Genomic DNA, 23,067 nt, shown 5'->3' with positions numbered 1-23,067 from the left:
GTGTGTGTTTCCTATACAAAACAAATACAATCATTTTAAATCAACTAAAGTGACCACAATGCAATGAAATATAGGCATAAGCCTGCTACAGGGCTGTTGAAATATAAATCACTTATAAACATGTACATAAATGCACATAATTTGAACATCTCAGCCCTAAGTCATGTAATGACTAACAAAATGTAAATAGCATCACAGCAATAATTCAAACATGTCCAATGCCATAAATAGGCCCCAACCAGGGTATGATATTCAGCTAGCAGTTAGCTGGTGAACTTGATGCCAAACAGCTATTTTACAATAAAACGGGCAACATGAGTTGCAATACAGTTTTAAGCACATAGCAAGTGAAATTAAAGTGTATATAAAGTAACTCACTCTGTATTGACGCACACTGACAATTAAACAATTGACAACGAAGTTCACCGTACCTTTCAGAGCTTGCAGATTAATTAAGGAATTTTACCTTTGCAACCTCATTATACTATTGGCTAAGTTTTATATTCATAAATGTAAGTTTCTCAATACCCAACCTGTTTTTTGTGCCTTTAAAAAGATTTAGAATTTTACTTTAAAACGCTTTCTACTTCTAACCAAAAAGCTGTGAAAACTATGATGCTGTGCTCCAAATTTGGACTATTTACAGAACTAGTGTGAGCCTATGGCTTTACACATTGCTACATATATATATATTGCATTCTACTTTAGTTGCTTTATTGAGTTTACAACCCCCTGGCACTGTATTGAATCAGAATCAGAATCAGAATAGGTTTTATTGCCATTATTTGAGAACGGGTTCACAAACTAGGAATTTTTCTTGGTGCAATCGTGCAACATAATATGGTAATAAAATGAGCTGTAACTGAGCTATCAGATCTTGTTATTGTACTGTTTTTGTACATGTTATATGCTTGTTGTTAATGTTGAACATTATAAATAAAGGTTTATAAAAAATAAAAATAATAAAAAATAAATGTATATATATATTTTTTTTTTTTTAAATGATGCGTTCAATGCCCCCTCCAGCGTCGTAAAGTGAACTACGCTCAAGCAACCCAATGACACAAAAAGAAAAGCGTTACAGAGACAGTCTTTTGTACAATCGGGAACAAAGAAAGTGAAGAAGAAGATGGCTGCACATCGTCAAAACAGACACGCGCTCCCTTTGGACGACCATCCCCGGTATTATATACGTACAATTTTAGAAGCGTGAGTGATTCATAGAAGTATAATTTGTGTAACTTAAAACTAAATATGTTCATACAGCAGTGTTTCCCACACATTCATTTATTTGTGGCGGCCCGCCACGAAAGAATTACGTCCGCCACAAATGGATTTTTCGGCTTTTGACTCGCTCGACTGCTCATAAAAGCAATGGGACTCTGTCTGTGAATGTACCTTGTAGTTACAACTCCGGTGCAGTAGGTGGCGGTAGCCTACTATGCATTGTAACTCCGCCAATAGCACTTAATTCACCTGGTGGGCCAGAAGAAGAAGAAGAGGAAGAAGACGAAGAAGACGAAGACGGAGACGGACGGACGGACGGACGGGATCAAAATACGAGGGTAATATAGGTTATAGGTAGATAGGTTATAGCTGCATCGCTCGCGGCTCGTCATATATTTAACGTTAATCCGCGATTTCACCGAGCGTTTCACTGACGGTGAGCAGCCTGACGCTGCTTCATTAACACCGCCGCTGTTTGACTCGGGGTCCGGGGCAGACGGACGTAATAACAATCACCTGTTTTCATACCGACGAGCTAACGTGTCCAGGTTATAACCCTGTTGTCAATAAACACACGTGGAGACTGTGCTTCAGATACTACATTAATACTCAAGCTAAAATGTCCACTGTCCACTGCAGCATGTGAATGCAATGAAAATAATCAAATCTGAGCCAACCAGCTGTTAAAATGTTGTCCAGGTTAATGTTTTGGCCATTAAAGGCCCTTCATTTCAAGATTTCAACTGTGATCGGGCTTTAAACAGGTGGCTGACCTGTTCAGATGGATGTAACTGCTACTGGTCAAATAATGTGAAATAGCATTTAATTTTACATGTATGCAATGCCATTTAAATGTAATTATAGATAATAATAATAATAAATACTGTGTAGTGTTGTAAATAGTCAACGGGAAGGATTTTAGTAAGATATAAGCCATGAGCACTACACAGCCAGAAAAAAACCTAGGCAGGACAAGTAAAAATATTGGGGCAAGTAGATTTGAGAAGTCGGGCAAGTAGAAAAATTAGGGCGGAGGGAACAGGTGAAACTCAGCAAACACTGAAAAATAAAGCAGGGTCAGATCAGAAATGCACTTTTCTCATGAAAAGGGTCCTAATTTATAGTCTTATGTGCCTTATAGAGAGGACCACGACAAAACATACCACTCTGCCTCTGTTTCACTTTATGTTGCTGGTAAATAATATGGTTGTAGTAGTAGGCTAAAGTTAAATTATTTAGTATGCACTAATTAAAGGGGAAGAGCTTTAAGAGACATTTTAGCTTTTATAAGATATATTTTTTGTAAGAACCACAATTAATAAATATATTTCAGTGAATAACTAATTGTTCAAATCTGTATATAAATATGTACATAAAGTGTTGTAATTATATTCCAACTCCGCGTTCTTCTTGGTCATCGCCGCTGCCGCCGCCACCCCCCGCCCCCCGACTACACCACCACAAATAGATGCCTGCCCTGTGGGAAACACTGTACAGTATGCATGCTGGTCCCCGTGAGCTTATGTGAAAAGTATTCTTCATTTTAACCTGCCAGCGCTATAAAAAGGGACATGAAAGATTTTGACACTCTACTGCCACCTGCTTCTGCTGGAGTCACGGAATATTGTGGCGAAATTGTCACGGCTGGTTACACCAGGCCGTGCCTTTATGATGGGGTTTGTCAGTGTTCTCCGGTGTTTTGTGTTAATTCTTGTCCTATGCTTTTATTTTGGCGGCTTTTCCGGTTTTGTTGGTGTTTTCTTGTTGCTGCGTCACTTCTGTCCTGGAGCATTTCCCCTCACCTGTTTTCTGTTTGCAATCAAGACTATTTCAGTTGATCCTTTTTCTACCTTCGTTGTCGCGACATCGATGATGTTGTTATCTGTTCACTGGTGACTACGGACGATCTTTTTCCATCTTACGCTCCTACTTTGTGGACGCCGTCTGCTCCACTTTTCCTGTGAGTGTTTTGCTGGGTTTTCAGCAGTTTGTTTTGTGTCTTTCATAGTCTGGCCGTTTGGAGCACTTCCTTACTGCTCTCGCCTTTTGTTTTTTTCCTCTTTAATTAATAAATACCCCTTTTTACCTCACACCGCTCGTTTGCATCCTAAAATCACAACAACATCCTGCGTCGTTTGTCGTCGCTTGACAGAAACGATCGCCTAGATCAGGGGTCGGCAACACAAAATGTTGAAAGAGCCATATTGGACCAAAAATACAAAAACCAATCTGTCTGGAGCCGCAAAAAATTAAAAGCCATATTACATACAGATAGTGTGTCATGTGATATAAATTGAATTAAGATGACTTAAAGGAAACTAAATGACCTCAAATATACCTACAAACGAGGCATAATGATGCAATATGTACATATAGCTAGCCTAAATAGCATGTTAGCATCGATTAGCTTGCAGTCATGCAGTGACCAAATATGTCTGATTAGCACTCCACACAAGTCAATAACATCAACAAAACTCACCTTTGAGCATTCATGCACGTTAAAAGTTTGGTGGACAAAATGAGACAGAAAAAGAAGTGGCATAAGAAAGTCAGAGAAAGTTATATATGTAAACAAACTACGGCGAGTTCAAGGACCGCCAAAATTAGTAGGACAAAACGGCGCTCGCCAAATACTCGAATCAGCATGTTTAATATAAACAGTGTGCTTTATAACAATTAAGGAGGTTTGCGTCATGTTTGTCCTTCTACGGAAACCATATTAAAACAATTTTTCATACATTTTTGAAAAAGCTCCAGAGAGCCACTAGGGCGGCGGTTGCCAACCCCTGGCCTAGATACATTAATATATGTCCTCACAAATATTATTATGAATATGAAGCATTAAATGCATTGACAAAAAAGTGGATTTTGTGTCCTTGCGTCGATCTGTTAAAATCAAATGTGGCCGAATGTGGAATTGTTCATATGTCCCTCATGGATCAGTCTGAGGATTCTGTCAACTGTTACCCAGCACCACCTCTGTTTGTTGCTAATGTATCTACAGCCTGTAGACACAACTGATCTTTGCCGTGAAAAGTGGCGTACGGCAGGTGTTTGTGCGTACGCAAGCTTTGTACATGAGCCCCGGGGGAGAGACCGCTTTTGCGGTAGCAAGCCCTGAAGTCTGGAACGCACTCCCTCTGAATCCCAGAGCTGCTTCAGTACATCTCTCGAGACTTTCACATCTCCTTTAAAAAAACACGCGTATTTGCATTGGCGTTAAACGCAAGCTGAGCTGGACATTTCTACGTTTCTATTTATGTCTTTTCACTATTTTTATGGATATTCCTTACTTTAATTTGTACTGCTTTTTTAGTTTTTACCATGTTTTTGTTGGGTTCATTTAGCTGCGTATGTATAGCCTTGTTTGTACTAAATGTGATTTTAATTATGTTTTAATTTGTACAGCAATTTAGGGGAGTAGATTTTTTTAATTGTGCGATATAAATAATTAAACCTTGACCAAACGTTTACCTTCAACGAGTCGTCAGCATGATGCAGTACAAGAAAAATGTACTGCAAGTCTTATAGATTATTGTAACGCCCTGCTTTCTAGTCTTCCTAAAAAGGTTATTGCACCTTTACAATTACTCCAAAATTCAGCGGCACGTGTCCTAACGAAAACCAAAAGGCGGGCTCACATTACACCAGTTTAAAATTTCTGCATTGGCTCCCCATGTGTTTCAGGATCAATTATAAGGTTCTTATTATAGTTTATAAATGTTTATATGGTATTGGGCCTTCTTATCTTTCAGATTTGCTTTTACCCAATGAGCCTTCCCGAGCCCTGAGATCCTCCGGCATTCATCTACTAATTATTCCAAAAGTCAGGACACAAAGTCACGGGATGACATCTTTCCACCATTATGGCCCAGCTTGCCTGAGGACCTCAGGGCTGCGGAGAACGTTCATGTTTTTAAGAGCAGGCTTAAGACCCACCTTTTTGATTTGGCTTTTACCTGATATGAATTATTGTATTGAAGTCATTTGGAATTTTATTTTTATCCTATTACAAACCCCGTTTCCATATGAGTTGGGAAATTGTGTTAGATGTAAATATAAACGGAATACAATGATTTGCAAATCCTTTTCAACCCATATTCAATTGAATGCACTACAAAGACAAGATATTTGATGTTCAAACTTACAAACTTTATTTTTTTTTTGCAAATAATAATTAACTTAGAATTTCATGGCTGCAACACGTGCCAAAGTAGTTGGGAAAGGGCATGTTCACCACTATGTTACATGGCCTTTCCTTTTAACAACACTCAGTAAACGTTTGGGAACTGAGGAGACACATTTTTTAAGCTTCTCAGGTGGAATTCTTTCCCATTCTTGCTTGATGTACAGCTTAAGTTGTTCAACAGTCCGGGGGTCTCCATTGTGGTATTTTAGGCTTCATAATGCGCCACACATTTTCAATGGGAGACAGGTCTGGACAACAGGCAGGCCAGTCTAGTACCCGCACTCTTTTACTATGAAGCCACATTGATGTAACACGTGGCTTGGCATTGTCTTGCTGAAATAAGCATGGTAACGTTGCTTGGATGGCAACATATGTTGCTCGAAAACCTGTATGTACCTTTCAGCATTAATGGCGCCTTCACAGATGTGTAAGTTACCCATGACTTGGGCACTAATACACCCCCATACCATCACAGATGCTGGCTTTTCAACTTTGCGCCTATAACAATCCGGATGGTTCTTTTCCTCTTTGGTCCGGAGGACAAGACGTCAACAGTTTCCAAAAACAATTTGAAATGTGGACTCGTCAGACCACAGAACACTTTTCCACTTTGTATCAGTCCATCTTAGATGAGCTCAGGCCCAGCGATGCCGACGGCATTTCTGGGTGTTGTTGATAAACGGTTTCGCCTTGCATAGGAGAGTTTTAACTTGCACTTACAGATGTAGCGACCAACTGTAGTTACTGACAGTGGGTTTCTGAAGTGTTCCTGAGCCCATGTGGTGATATCCTTTACACACTGATGTCGCTTGTTGATGCAGTACAGCCTGAGGGATCGAAGGTCACGGGCTTAGCTGCTTACGTGCAGTGATTTCTCCAGATTCTCTGAACCCTTTGATGATATTACGGACCGTAGATGGTGAAATCCCTAAATTCCTTGCAATAGCTGGTTGAGAAAGGTTTTTCTTAAACTGTTCAACAATTTGCTCACGCATTTGTTGACAAAGTGGTGACCCTCGCCCCATCCTTGTTTGTGAATGACTGATCGTTTCATGGAATCTACTTGTATACCCAGTCATGGCACCCACCTGTTCCCAATTTGCCTGTTCACCTGTGGGATGTTCCAAATAAGTGTTTGATGAGCATTCCTCAACTTTATCAGTATTTATTGCCACCTTTCCCAACTTCTTTGTCATGTGTTGCTGGCATCAAATTCTAAAGTTAATGATTATAATATAATGAAAAAAAAGGTTTATCAGTTTGAACATCAAATATGTTGTCTTTGTAGCATAGTCAACTGAATATGGGTTGAAAAAGATTTGCAAATCATTGTATTCCGTTTATATTTACATCTAACACAATTTCCCAACTCATATGGAAACGGGGTTTGTACTATTTGGTATGTAAATGATAATAAAAGCATTTCAAAACAGGTTTCAGAGGTTCCTAATTTGGCTGCAGACGTATGCAATAGCACATTGGATCATTTTTAGTTGTATTATTTTTTTCAATGTTATTATTAATTTACTTGTTCATTTAATGGTAAAATCTGGTTACTTTCTCTTGTTACATGTTTATATCTACACTTTTGTTAAAATGTAACAAGCACTTTTATTATACAAATACAGTTGCCGATCCCATACCAAGTAGTTAGTGTTACAGGAGCAGTATTGGTCAGAACAATTCCGATACTGACCTTTTTTACGATCATTAAATTATTTTATATTTGACAATTGACAATATCAATTAAATATTTAAAATATTGTTATCCCCTTAAAGCCCTCGTTTGTCTAGGGACTTATTTCCTAAGTTGGTAAACAATAATAAAAACGGCAAAATATGGTTTAATAATAAAAAAATACATTATATATATATTCATACTATACTTATTATCATTACTGTCAGTATTTGTATCAATTCGCGCACCTCTGCTTACCTTTATGAGCTCTAGCTTGCGGTTAGCGGTTAGCATATAAACCGCTATGTTAAGCTATTCCTCGTCCTTCAGTGATACTTCTAAAAAACATATGATAGTTTATTTATTATTATTCATGTCGCCGTGGAGGCGAGGATTGCTGACTGAGAAGCAGCTTTACACTGTGGAGGGACGTTAGCCGCTAGCTTGCTACAATGCGTGGAGGACACGGTCTTTCGCTTGTCACTATTACAGCTAGAATGTGTCAACATGTGTTATCCTGATTTAACGATAGTATCAAGCAGCCAAATATATATGATTTATATCATAAACTGTTTAACCCTATTGTTGAATTATTGCATCTCTGACAGTGTCAATCCCAACTGAGCATTATTATCAAGGCAGTATCACATAAGTGAACCTAATTGTGACTGTACAATATTTTCACTGCTCATTACTGCTTTATGTGGGTCGAGGCATATATTTTGTGAGTGTTCACTAATAAGCATAGTAGCATTGCATGTCACGTGAATGTCAACGCTGACACAGCAAAGTGAGGGAATCTGTGAAAATAATGCAACATAATGCAGATGCAGTCAGGAAAAATGTGCAGTAAGCAACTATTTCCAGCTCGACTATTTGTGTGTATTATTGGGGAAGAAATTGTACCTCAAGGTAAAATCTGGGGCTTTCAGGCATGAAGGTAAGTGCGACCACGGCGCACACACAAGGCAGGGCGCAGACGACCACAAACACCCTCCAACTGTGGAACTGGTACGCCGAGCCCATGCTGAAACTCCATCCTGCAAACAGAAGTGCAATTCAGGTTAGATTAGCCTTTGGCATTATGCGTAAGGAAATGATTCAAGATGTGAATATGAGTGCATGTGAATTGTATTTCAAAATGGTGTCCTTCAAGTGTACACATGGTTAGGAACATTTCTTTCAGCTCATGTCGCAATGACACATTAAAAAAAGCACATATCAGTAATTCAGTATCATACAACTACTACAACACGTGACATGCACTGTACTCCTGTTGCACTCATGCAGAGGAAAAAACAACTTTTTTACCCTAAATAATCACTTTTGGTCTGGTGTTTTATTACAGTAAGCCACTAGATTCATTGAGACCAATATTCACACTTAATAAAGTACAATTATTTACATTTGCACCTATACAGTAGGAAAGGGGATTAATATGGCCCTATTAATGTTAATATACCTCTCCATTTATCTGCTTTCTTTTGTAGTTCAAGTTATTACATATAGGTATTGTTGCATTTGAAACAATTGTATTGTTGACAATTGAGGTAATTATTGTTATTATTCATTATCAATAGTGCTATTTCTATTGGTATATGTATTGCTCCATTTGTAGTGTGGCCCTGTGATGAGGTGGCACTTGTCCAGGGTGTTCCCCGCCTTCCGCCCGATTGTAGCTGAGATAGGCTCCAGTGCCCCCCGCGACCCCGAAGGGAATAAGCGGTAGAAAATGGATGGATGGCATTTGTAGTGTAACAATGTTCATTGTCATTTCTGTGTCATTAATACTAGCCTTACTAACTGCTCCTTTGCTATCACTTTTACTATATTTGTACATATCGTATTTACTGATGCTTTTCTGTTGTTGTTGTGTTTGTTTTTGTTGTTTTCTCTCTGTTTTCCTCCTCTTGTCCCCGCAATTTCCCCCTCTGTTTTCCTTTTTTTCTCTTTCTATGCCCTCCTGCTGCTGTACGGCTGCGCCAAATAATAATACAAATCAATATATTAAAGTCGAATACAAATAAGGCAACAAGAGAAGTATCCCACACTTGTCTTTTGTAAAGTAAATCAGACAAAACATTAGGATTTGCCTGAGAAGCCGGACAGGACAAAAAAAAAATATATATATATTACCTGACACATGAAACATGACGAACTGGGGGGTTGCACTATCCACTTTAACCGCTAGACGGCAATAGAGCGTATATTATCCTAAAATGTGTTTTGTGACAATTCCAACTTTAATCACAACATCAGTTATGTAGAGTGGCGCTTTTCATCATCTCCAGCAGACTGCATTGCTAAATGATTCCTCCCCCCATCGCCCTCCCACCCCCCACCTCTTCCTATAACGCAAAATAAATGTATATAATCTTAACAGAAAGACATGTTTGTAATGCTTGATAATATCATATTTGATGTATTATTAGCTCATTTTAAAGTTTAAAAACAGTCAGTCAATCAACCAAACCTCATAAATGTTTTTCATACATAAAACAAATGCAACACAAAGTGCTTTACAGACTTAAAGACAATATCCCAATGAACCATATCCCCCATTACCGCGCGCACACAGTGTCCTAGTGGTTAGAGTGTCCGCCCTGAGATCGGTAGGTTGTGAGTTCAAACTCCGGCCGAGTCATACCAAAGACTATAAAAATGGGACCTATTACCTTCCTGCTTCGCACTCAGCATCAAGGATTGAAATTGGGGGTTAAATCACCAAAATTGATTCCCGGGCGTGGCCACCACTGCTGCTCACTGCTCCCCTCACCTCTCAGGGGGTGATCAAGGGTGATGGGTCAAATGCAGAGAATAATTTCGCCACACCTAGTGTGTGTGTGTGTGACAATCATTGGTGCTTTAACTTTAACTTAAGTACAGAGGAGCCAGGTGAGTAAACACTATCACAGGAGCAATCTGCACCAGGAGGTCATCAGAGGGCGCTGACCCAAAGCGCCCCTACAGCACGGCTGACAACCTCTGAGGCAGATGGCTCCCTCTGAGGAACGCTGGAAAGTAAAAACAATTAAACATTAAACAAAATAATAAGAACCATGAGTTGGAATGAAGGATACAATTTAAATACAAAACCCAAAACCAGTGAAGTTGGAACGTTGTGTAAATCGTAAATAAAAACAGAATACAATGATTTGCAAATCCTTTTCAACTTATATTCAATTGAATAGACTGCAAAGGCAAGATACTTAACGTTCGAACTGGAAAACTTTATTTTTTGCAAATATTAGCTCATTTGGAATTTGATGCCTGCAACATGTTTCAAAAAGCTGGTGAAGTTAGTGATCAGAGGCTCACCTCTGATCACTAATCAGAGGCAGGTGCGATAAATCCGCACCCCTATCAATTAGAGGTAACCAAGTAAGGGAGCGCTGAAACAGAAATAAAATCTCAAAACAAAAGAAAACAACAACAAAAGGGATGGGTCATCACAACTAGAGTAATTAGGTCGATATTTATATTACTTCTAGTACTTTGAAAGCCACAAAGATTTCAATGCATAATAGATATCAGTTTTTGATTGTGTGCACTTAGTGTGTAGTTATTGTGTACTATTGACTTTGTTTTGATCAAACGATGGTATGTAATACAAGATAATAAAGAACTAGTTTAAATATTGAGTTGATATTGTTACACTGTCGATAGCACTCCCCATAAATACATTGAAAAATATGCTGTTAATGCATGTGATTGGTATCGGTATCCCTAGTTCATTTATACATTTAATTTGTCATATCTGTTTCACATTGTTTTTTGCATGTATAACTAGAATTATTCTCTATCAAATGTGCTTTTTGGTAATATTTGTGGGTGTCTAGAACAGATAATTGAATTTGCATGGTTTGTTATAGGATTGTTTTCATACGATTCTGCATTTGTCTGACCTTTTGCAATGGAATACTAACAAAAACCAAGTATAGATGTTTCAGCCATTAATAGCCACAAAATTAGTTTGGTCCGAGAAAATGAGCATGATCACAAGAGTTTTTAAATATTATTTTGGTTTCTGTATTTTACTATTCGTGTAGGGAATACACATTTTATAGTATGAAGCAGTGCAGTTTAACAACCACAATAATAAACACTGAATACCTCCCTGACAGCATTATCATCTTTGCAAAGGCAGATTTGTATTGTATCTTATTTCACAATTGAGTGCTTTGTATACTTTGACGAATTATGTAACCCGAGAAGCAGCGAGCACAAATGAATGAAGTGTGAGTTCAATGTAGATTAATGTGTAACATTAGCGATGAATGTCTTTGCTGAGGGAGCTGAGGGGAATGCACTGTGATGGGTTAATTGAATGTGTAGGAAAGGAATTGAGTGCTTGGGCTAAGTTAAATCTTACTGCACCTGATCTTGGCCCCAGAGCGTTTACATATACTCATTAATCATTGTTACACACACACACGTAAACGTGCGCACACTCAAAAATAAAATTATTTGGGAAACAGATTCAAGCACAGCAAGGACATTAACAAAATATATATACTGTATGTATAATATATATATATATATATATATATATATATATATATATATATATATATATATATGTATATGTATGTGTGGGAAAAAAATCACAAGACTATTTCATCTCTACAGGCCTGTTTCATGAGGGGGGGTACCCTCAATCGTCAGGAGATTTTATATATATATATATATATATATATATATATATATATATATATATATATATATATATATATATATATATATATATATATATATATATATATATATATGTATGTATGTATGTATGTATGTATATGTATGTATATATGTATATATATATATATATATATATATATATATATATTTATATATATATATATATATATGTATATATATATGTGTATACAGTATATGTATATACATATGTGTATATATACTGTATGTATATATGTGTATATACATGTATATACATATGTATACATATATTATGTATGTATATATATATATATATGATAAAAAGTTCCACACAATTTACTTTTGTTGCTTAATAACATTATTACTGTATTTGTTACTCATTTTAAGTTTTTTTGTGTTTGACTTTTGTTGCTGTTCGTGAAAGTGGCACTGCTTAAGTTGCAGCTGGTTGCAACAGCTCTGTTGTCCTTTATATAATAATTTGTGTTCTTTAATGTTTCCCTCTTGTTCTTATGCGGTTTTTTTTGGGGGGGGGGGGGGGGGGTGTTGCGCAACGAGGGGTGACACTTTTGTGCTACTTCTATTTTTTTGTGGACTTTTTGAATCTGTACTGTAACCATATAATTTCCTCATTGTGGGATGAAAATAAAAGTCTATCCCATCCTACAAATAAACAATAATAATCAGAATACAGTAATATGATAATAGGATGTTATTTTTGAACCAACAAACCTAATTGCATGAAACAATTTGACAATAATAAGTAATTATTTTTAAAATATGTCAAAATATATTTTGTTTCACTGGACAGTTCATTGGTTACATCTGCACAATGTAACAGGATCCCACAAAAGGCAATTATGCAACGTTGTAATAAACACATAAAACTTTACCATTAAAAATTGGTTCTGACAATTTTAAGTATTATATTTAGGGTTTAAATTATTTTCCTTTTTTTTTTTATCAGATTGTTTTTGAGTCAGAATAATCACACTGTCATATTTGGATTTATCATGATTAATCACAAGTTATTGCTCGCTTGCATAATTTAGATTAATTTAAAAAAAAAGAGCCCAATAGTTTATAAATATATATATATATATATATATATATATATATATATATATATATATATATATATATATATATATATATATATACTGAAATGGAATGGGCAGAAGCTAAAGCTTGTTACACCTATTCCAGTGGATTTATAAAACAAAAACAGAAACAAATACCAATGTTTTATACATGCAGTTGTACTTTGTTTTTGTTCTTTTTTGTTTACCGTTCACCGTTCATCACAAAAAAAATTATGAAAAAGCTCCATCATATTAATGTTACATCCTGAACCTATTTTTTTTATAAGTGATTTTTTCTAACTCATTTTAAAGTGAATTAAAGGTACAGTCATTTACTTAAATTTCATTAGAGCCAATAAAACAACGACGTATGCTGCCAAAGAAGAAGTCCCAAAGTCATCCTCAAGGAAAGGTGTGCACAAACTACGATTACATCTATAAGAGAAAAATAACACATATTAATACGTTAATCGGTTATCAGTATAAGGCTTGTATCTGTATTGGTTTGATACCGATCCTGCATCCCTAGTTTTTAGGGAGTTTTTCCAGACCTATTCGCTCTTTTATTCCACTTTTTATGTTTATGTAATAATATTTTTAAAATGTGGGGCGGTATGGAGGTTAAAATGTATATTTATTACATACGCTTTTTTTGGACACTGAATTTATACAGATTTTTTTGCGTTTGAATTTTGTGAACTGAATTTTTTTTACATCAAATTATGCAGAAAATCTAATTAAATTTCATTTAATTTCATAATTTAATTTAATTTATCGGAAGTGTGTTTTGAGTTCTTAAGCAACAAATATTGCTGCACTGAATTTTTGTACGGTGATTTTAAAATAACTTTAATTGAACAAACTGAATTTTTCCGTACACATTTTTATCTAAATAAATTGTCAGCATAATTTGATTACATTTATGGGCAAAATGTGTGTATTTAAACCAAACTTTTTGACTCGCATTTGGTTAAAAAAATCTGTCCGGAAGCCAGGCTGTATATATATATACATATATATATATATAAACACACAGAGGCTATTTCATCCCTACAAGCCTGTTTCGCAGGTTTCCCTGCTCTTCAGGGGATAATCTTCAGGATCCAGGGAATTTTACTATATATATATATATATATATATATATATATATATATATATATATATATATATATATATATATATATATATATATATATATATATATACACAGTATATATATATATATAATATAATAATATTATATATATATAATTTACTACTCTCGAAAAATGTGATGTTTTTTCTTTTTTTGTGGGGGGGGGTTCATCGTTTGCATATAAACAAACAAATATTTTGACATTTAGGGCAGACAATAGATGTATACAAATATGATGTATTATATTAAATGTCTGATGCTGGAGGTCACAAAAGGGACAAGCGGTATAAAATGGATGGATGGGATGGATATATATATATATATATATACATATATATATATATATATATATATATATATACATATATATATATATATATATATATATAAATCCATCCATCCATCCATTTTCTACCGCTTATTCGCTTCGGGGCCGCGGGGGCGCTGGAGTCTATCTCAGCTACAATCGGGCGGAAGGCGGGGTACACCCTGGACAGGGCCAACACAGATAGACAGACAACATTCACACTCACATTCACACACGAGGGCCAATTTAGTGTTGCCAAAAACTTGGGACTTTCCGTGGGCCGGATTTTGAACGGATAGTTTGGGGGGCCCTGATTTCAACATTTTGTTTGTTCAAATTCAGTGTAAAAACATTCACTGCAAAAGTATTTGTTGCTTCAAAATTCAAAATAAATTATGAAACATTTTAAATTAAATGAAAATTTTGTTTTTTCTTTTTTTGTGGGGGGGTGGGGGGCCGGCATCGTTTGGATATAAACAAACAAATATTTTGACATTTAGGGCAGACAATAGATGTATACAAATATGATGTAATATATAGGAATGTCTGATGCTGGAGGTCAATAAAAATGTCATTAAAAATAAAAAAAAATAAAAAAAATTCACTTCACAAAATTGTTTTTGTTTTTTTTCTTTTTTTGTTGTTTTTTGTTTTGTTTTGTCCTGTCCAGCTTCCCAGGCAAATCATATAGTTGATGTAGATGCCCATATCGGCTGTTCAGATTTACTTTACAAAAGAGAAGTGTAGAATACTTCTCTTGTTGCCTTATTTGTATTTGATTTTATTAAATGTATTTATATTATCATTTGGTGCAGCCGGGCCGGAGCAGGACGGGATAGAAAGAGAGAAAAAAGAAGACAGAGGGGGACATTGTGGGGACAAGAGGGGGATTAGACAGAGAGACAAAAACAACAACAGCAAACACAACAACAACAACAACAATAGAGCAACATGAGCAAATACAACATGTACAAATATGATGGTAAAAGTGATAGCAAATAAGCAGTTAGCGAAAATAAAGCATTATTACACTACAAATGGAACAATACAAATACCAATAGAAATAGCGCTATTGATAATGAACAATACCAATACTTTACCTTTATTATCAACAATACAGTTGTTCAAATGCAACAATACACATACGTAATGATAACTAGAAATACGAAAGAATGCAGAAAAATGGAGGGGAAGAAAGAGAAGCAACCTACATTAACCTTGTAGATTGTTATAGTAACAATAGGTTAAGCTTTGTCAGTGTGAGATGTGTTATACCCAGTTTACCATAGGGCAACAACGGTAATATATGTTTGATAAAACGTGATTATGTGCATGAGTGTATGTATGCATATGTACTTGTATATGTACAGTATGTGTATATGTATGTTTGTACAGTGAATGTATATGTATAGTATGTGTATGTGTATGTTTGTATAATGAATGTGCGTGTGGATGTACGAACTTTGAGTATGTAAATATGTACTGTATTTGTATATGTATGTGGGAGCGTAGGTACCTATGTATGTGTGTATGTATGTATGTATGTATGTATGTGAGTATATGTGAATTTGTATGTACAATATATTTGACTCCCAGTGTGCATGGGAGCCAGAGTACCACCCCAGCCTCCCCGAGAGCCCAACCCACTAACAGTAGGTGTGGTGCCCAGAGAACCAGGGACCACCGCCCCCACGCAGCCAAGCCGGCCAGCGACAGGAACCCCAGAGCCCGGCCCACCGCGCCACCCACAAGGGTCAGCAGCAGGCCGCAGACAGACGCACCCGGCAGAGGACAAGGCACGAGAAAAGCAAGGGACAGCCAGACTCCAAGCCAGCGAGAGACCACACCCCACACTTCACAAAATTTAAACGCAAAAAATTCAGTTACATAAATTAAGTGTCAAAAAAAATCTTACGTAATAAAGACACAAACTAAGTTCCATACGGCGGGCCTTAAAAAATGCAAATTGACCCCGGGCCGCACCTTCAACACCCCTGCTGTACACCATTCCCAACGGAATACGCACACAATAGTTGGGCTGTCACTGTTGTCAGCTGTTGAGGAAGCAGGCATAAAAAAAAAACACCGCAGTGCCAGTCGTGACCTCCCACGTCTCTCTACAGATCGTGCCTCATGGAGATGCTTCTCCCCGGGGAGCAGTGCCATTATCCATTACCAGGCGTAGGTGGTGACAGTCAGGGAGCGTGGGGGGTTAACGATAGTGTTTATGCCAGGAAATGTCTTCTGAGGATTAATCGCACAATGTAATATAATTTATTTAACTGAGATAGCAAATTTTAGGTTTCACAATTTTGTAAAGTGTCTCAAAAAAAAGATATAGTCTCATTGCAATTCAAGGATACAGTATACCAGTACTAATAAAGTACTGCGCTACTAATGAATTTTAAAAGGTACTATAATGTCCTTTTTTTCATGGACATGACGGCACGCCATGGTGACACTGCTGGTAATAAGAGCCGAGGCGCCTATAAGTCAACACACACACAGAGCACCAGAAGTGGAAACAGTGTGGAGACAGAAGAGAGAAAATGGACGTATTTTGCGATAGGGCTGGGGCCCAATGTTGGGCCGCTAGCGGCCCCTAAAGTGCCACAAAGAAATATCTTTCTCAGCTGTGGTCCGTATGGTACTGAGTTGTAATGCACTTCACCACCACTTGTGGCAGTAATGACAATATCAAGCAACAGAAGAAGTCTGGAGCTCAAGTCAAAGAGAAGTTTCTTAAGCGCAAAATTATGACTAAAGTGGTGAAACTGTATTTTCATTTACATTTTAATTTTATTGGCAGTTTAGTTAAGAAACATTCATTATTAATTTGGTGTATTCATTTTAGTACAACATAATTGTATGTTCATTTATTTTTCATACCCTTTTTCCTAATCAGCCTGACCTTAGCTTAAAATTTGTGTAAAAATAAATAGATACAATTATTGAGTACAATTAAAATCAAGGATTCTAGTTCAGAGTTAATATGTGACTGGGCAATATATACAATATACACCCCGCTACCACCAAACCCCGCCCCCAGCCCAACCACGCCCCCCCACCCCCCATCCCCATCTCCCGAATTCGGAGGTGTCAAGGTTGGCAAGTATGGTTCAGGTCAGGACTCTGTGCAGGCCAGTCAAGTTCATCCACACCAGACTCTGTCTTCATGGACCTTGCTTTATGCACTGGTGCACAGTCATGTTAGAATAGGAAGGGGCCCGCTCCAAACTGTTCCCACAAGGTTGGGAGCATGGAATTGTCCAACATGTTTTGGTATCCTGGAGCATTCAAAGTTCCTTTCACTGGAACTAAGGGGCCAAGCCCAACTCCTGAAAAACAACCCCACACCATAATTCCTCCTCCACCTGCACCTATGTCAGTTTATATGGCCTACCACTTGGTGGCTGAGTTGCTGTTGTTCCCAAACTCTTCCATTTTCTTAGAATAAAGCTGACAGTTGACTTTGGAATATTTAGGAGTGAGGAAATTTCACGACTGGATTTCTTGCACAGGTGGAATCCTATGACAGTTCCACGCTGGAGATCACTGAGCTCCTGAGAGCGGCCCATTCTTTCACAAATGTTTGTAGAAACAGTCTCCACGCCTAAGTGCTTGATTGTATACACCTGTGGCCGAGCCAAGTGATTAGGACACCTGATTCTGATCATTTGGATGGGTAGCCAAATACTTTTGGCAATATAGTGTATATTTGATTGCAAAAGGAAACGTATGTTGATTTATCACAGGATATTCTGTTAAAATAAAGCCAATAATGTTTTTTTTTTGTGGTAATCTTTATTATGAAAAGTATTGAAATTATATTTTGGTGCCAGTACCAATACCAAAAATATTGGTATCGGGACAACAAAACATTACAGTTATATACCAGTATACCATCCTTTGGGAAATAGTTGTGTTGTTCACTACAGATATTGACCTCCCAGAGTAAATTAGCCCTGTTTTTATTTCTTGATTGCCTTTGTCTGTGAGCAGAGTGTGGGATAGAGAGGAAATAGAGAAAAGGACAAAAATGGATCTTCGGTGCCTTCCCCTTGGGGTTTGTGTTTCACTCACTATTGGAAATCTCATTACAGGGGATTATGTACATAAGTGAACCTACTACTACTGCTTCTTTTACTACTACAACGATGGATGGATGGGTGGGTGGATGGATGGATGAGATGTGATTGACTGGTACGAGGCTACTGTGTGTGTGTGTGTGTGTGTGTGTGTGTGTGTGTGTGTGTGTGTGTGTGTGTGTGTGTGTGTGTGTGTGTGTGTGTGCGTGTGTGTGTGTGTGTGTGTGTGTTCCTTCTCTATCATAGTCAGTGACGTAATAGGGAGGCCAAAGGATTGCCTGGTAATAAATCACCTCGAGCACAAGCTTTGTCCTGGTCAAGCAAGGAGAAAAAGCTAATTATGCTTGATTAAGAAGAACACTTTGCCAAGATGGAGAGTGGAGAGAGAGAGAGAGAGAGAGAGAGAGAGAGAGAGAGAGAGGGACAGAAAGCAGGGAGGTAATAAAAGGGAAGGACAGAGGTAGACCGAGCCAACAAAACAGAAAATGAGGGCCTGGGTTGAACAAGGTTAAAAAAGTATGGAAGAAGCAAATATGGGGAAAATGAAATTAGAAAGCTCTTCCCCTCTATTTTACGTCTTCACATGAGTGATAAGAAATGCAAGGCGGTAATAGAAGTCATCTTTCACTCTGCCAGAGTGTCTGCTCTATGACACCCATGCATAATGTTAACCTCTGTCTCCTTGCAGGAGCAAATCAATGCCAGCCTATTACGTGATTGATTCCAGGAGTCAGACTAACCCCTGATTACCACAGGATGCCAAACTGCTGCACAACGCCACCGCCGCGGAGGCGGGCTCTTTCCGTTTTTATTCAAGTTAATGGCTGTGTTCTCACCGCAGGTCAATTACGATTTTTTTTCCCATATGCTACCTGTATCGGATTATTTCATATCCGTGTGAACAGTGCAATTCTGAATTTTTCATATCCAACCCAGGTGTGTGGAAACAAATGGGATATATACGCTATGTGTCCTCAATGTCCTCAATGTCCTCATCCGACCAGAACGTCATCAGAAAGCGATAAGGGTCAGAATTATTCGCTAAAATAGACAGATCAGAAAACAGATGAAAGTAATGTTTTGGGAACTCAAGTGAAAATTCCACCACTCCTGTCTTCGAGTGTTCGCCTAGAGACACACTCTTCAAGCAGACATCGAAGAAAATATCCCGTAAAACTGCCAAAATACAAAACACAAAACCAGTGAAGTTGGTACGTTGTGTAAATGGTAAATAAAAACAAAATACAATGATTTGCCAATCCTTTTCAACCTATATTCAATTGAATAGACTGCAAAGTCAAGATATTTAACGTTCGAACTGGTCAACTTTATTTTTTTGTGCAAATATTAGCTCATTTGGAATTTGATGCCTGCAACATGTTTAAAAAAAAGCTGGCATAAGTGGCAAAAAAGACTGAGAAAGTTGAGGAATGCTCATCAAACACTTATTTGGAACATCCCACAGAGGAACGGGCTAATTGGGAACAGGTGGGTGCTATGATTGGGTTTAAAAGCAGCTTCCATGAAATGCTCAGTCATTCACAAAAAAGGATGGGGCGAGGGTCACCGCTTTGTTAACAAAAATGCGTGAGCAAATTGTCCAACAGTTTAAGAACAACATTTCTCAACGAGCTATTGCAAGGAATTTAGAAATTTCGCCATCTACGGTCCGTAATATCATCAAAAGGTTCAGATAATCTGGAGAAATCACTGCACGTAAGCGGCAAGGCCGAAAACCAACATTGAATGCCCGTGATCTTCGATCCCTCAGGCGGTACTGCATTAAAAAGCGACATCAGTGTGTAAAAGACATCACCACATGGGCTCAGGAACATTTCAGAAAACTACTGTTTTGTTCTTGTACTGTAAAGTTAATGATTACTGTATTTTTCGGAGTATAAGTCGCTCCGGAGTATAAGTCGCACCAGCCGAAAATGCATAATAAAGAAGGAAAAAAACATATATAAGTCGCACTGGAGTATAATTCGCATTTTTGGTGGAAATTTATTTGATAAAACCCAACACCAAGAATAGACATTTGAAAGGCAATTTAAAATAAATAAAGAATAGTGAACAACAGGCTGAATAAGTGTACGTTATATGACGCATAAATAACCAACTGAGAAGGTGCCTGGTATGTTAACGTAACATATTATGGTAAGAGTCATTCAAATAACTATAACATATAGAACATGCTATACGTTTACCAAACAATCTGTCACTCCTAATCGCTAAATCCCATGAAATCTTATACGTCTAGTCTCTTACGTGAATGACCTCAATAATATTATTTGATATTTTACGGTTATTTGTTAATAATTTCACACATAAGTCGCTCCTGAGTATAAGTCGCACCCCCGGCCAAACTATGAAAAAAACTGCGACTTATAGTCCGAAAAATACGGTATTTGCAAAAAAAAATCTTTGAAATTGCCACAAATGTGCCAGCACTGACACTGAGATTGTAATGTCCTAATGGACGGACGGGGTCGGACTTAAAGTCAACTTGTCAAAGGTTTTCAGACAAAATTTCACCTCGTTGACACGAATGGATGACACATGCTGATTTTGGGGGTCCAACATTTAAGAAGCATTTACAGGCATGACGAGCTCGGGCCCAGCGAAGCCGGAGGCGTTTCTGGGTGTTGTTGATAAATGGCTTTCGCTTTGCATAGTAGAGTTGTAACTTACACTTACAGATGTAGCGACCAACTGTAGTTACTGACAGTGGTTTTCTGTTGTGTTCCTAAGCCCATGTGGTGATATCCTTTACACACTAATGTCGCTTTTTGATGCAGTACCGCCTGAGGGATTGAATGTCACGGTCATTGCCGCTTACGTGCAGTGATTTCTCCAGATTCTCTGAACCTTACAGATCGAAGATGGTGAAATACCCAAATTCCTTGCAAGAGTTTGTTGAAAAAAGTTGTTCTTAAACTGTTCGGCAATTTTCTCACGCATTTGTTCACAAAGTGGTGACCCTCGCCCCATCCTTGTTTGTGAATGACTGAGCATTTCATGGAAGCTGCTTTTATACCCAATCATGGCACCCACCTGTTCCCAATTAGCCTGTTCACCTGTGGGATGTTCCAAATAAGTGTTTGATGAGCATTCCTCAACTCAACAGTCTTTTTTGTCACTTGTACCCAGCTTTTTTGAAACATGTTGCAGGCATCAAATTCCAAATGAGCTAATATTTGCACAAAATAACAAAGTTTACCAGTTCCAACGTTAAGTATCTTGTATTTGCAGTCTATTCAATTGAATATAAGTTGAAAAGGATTTGTAAATCATGGTATTCTGTTTTTATTTACGATTTACACGTGCCAACTTCACTGGTTTTGAGTTTTGTAAATCAGGGGTAACTGGGTGCTTTTGGGGTTCACATTAGCATTAGTGTCTTATATGTGATTAGCTCACCATAGTGCGGAATAATGGCCCACGCCATGGCCGACGCGTAGATCTCGCCAATCATCCAAAACATACACAGCCAGCTGAGGTGTTCTCCTCTTTTCTCCCTGGATAACACCTCTGCAAAGAAGGAGAAAACAATGGGCACAGCACCCCCTATCCTGCAAGAAGCATAAAAATATGGACATTAGACATACAGCAGTAGCTGCATGACACGTCTGGGTTAATTTTCTGTTTGTTCGTCTTAATTAAAGAACCAAGCTTTAACACATTTTATGATTGGCTTTTTTGATTGGCATCATGGACCTGGATGACAGCACGACATGACACGTACACAATCACGTTTAGCTTGTTGCAGTGAAAAGGTTGCAACGGCAGTTTAGACGGCTTTTTTAATTAATCTAAACTATAATTACTGCCTTAACTCCAAAAGGAACTGTTACACAGCAATACCATGAGGACAAAATAATTACTACTGCATGCTGTACGGTAGGGCTGTGAATCTTTGGGCACTACATGATTCGATTCGATTCTTGGGGGTAACGATTCGATTCAGAATCGATTCTCGATCGAAACCTATTCTCGATTCAAAATCAATACTTTTATAATAACATTGGGTGCCAGTTCTATGATTAACTATATTCCTCCGTAAAATAGACAAACGAGCTCTAGTAAATTTCTATGTTACTTAAAGAAAACTAGTTTTGTTTAATAAAATTATGTCAAAACATTTGATAAAGTCAAATACAAATAAGGCAACAAGAGAAGTATTCAACACTTCTCTTTTCTAAAGTAAATCTGTACAGCGGATATGATCATCTATATCAACAATATGATTTGCTTAAGTGGCTGGATTGGACAGATTTAATGGGGGAGGAGTATATTTATAGCTAGAATTCACTGAAATTCAAGTATTTCTTATATATATGTATATATATATATGTGTATATATATATATATATATATATATATATATATATATATATATATATATATATGTATGTATATATATATATATATATATATATATATATATATATATATATATGTATGTATATATATATATATATATATACTCCTCTCTGAGCTGCCACCTTAACGTGGTAGAGGAGTTTGCGTGTCCCAATGATCCTAGGAGCTATGTTGTCCGGGGGCTTCTATGCCCCCTGGTAGGGTCTCCCAAGGCAAACTGGTCCTAGGTGAGGGATCAGACAAAGAGCAGCTCGAAGACCTCTATGAAGAACACGAACAAGGAACCCAGATTTCCCTCGCCCGG

The 23,067-nt window shown here is 37.4% G+C and overlaps 1 protein-coding gene across 2 annotated transcripts in view; it reads right to left on the bottom strand.

Annotated features, from left to right (window-relative positions):
• Window positions 1–23,067, bottom strand: part of sv2ca (synaptic vesicle glycoprotein 2Ca) — a 120,893-nt gene that overhangs the window by 27,853 nt on the left and 69,973 nt on the right. For both annotated transcript variants that reach the window (XM_061985816.1, XM_072914224.1), the window contains exons 4-5: window positions 21,801–21,952; window positions 8,001–8,134 (exon numbers count right to left, since the gene is read on the bottom strand). In XM_061985816.1, the coding sequence (XP_061841800.1) occupies window positions 8,001–8,134; window positions 21,801–21,952 (286 nt within the window). The remainder of the gene's footprint in view (window positions 1–8,000; window positions 8,135–21,800; window positions 21,953–23,067) is intronic.

The sequence above is a fragment of the Nerophis lumbriciformis genome, linkage group LG12, assembly GCF_033978685.3.
Source record: "Nerophis lumbriciformis linkage group LG12, RoL_Nlum_v2.1, whole genome shotgun sequence".
Classification (NCBI taxonomy): Eukaryota; Metazoa; Chordata; class Actinopteri; order Syngnathiformes; family Syngnathidae; genus Nerophis; species Nerophis lumbriciformis.
The sequence above is the reverse complement of the archived record's forward strand: the minus strand, read 5'-3'. Positions and strand labels throughout refer to the sequence as shown.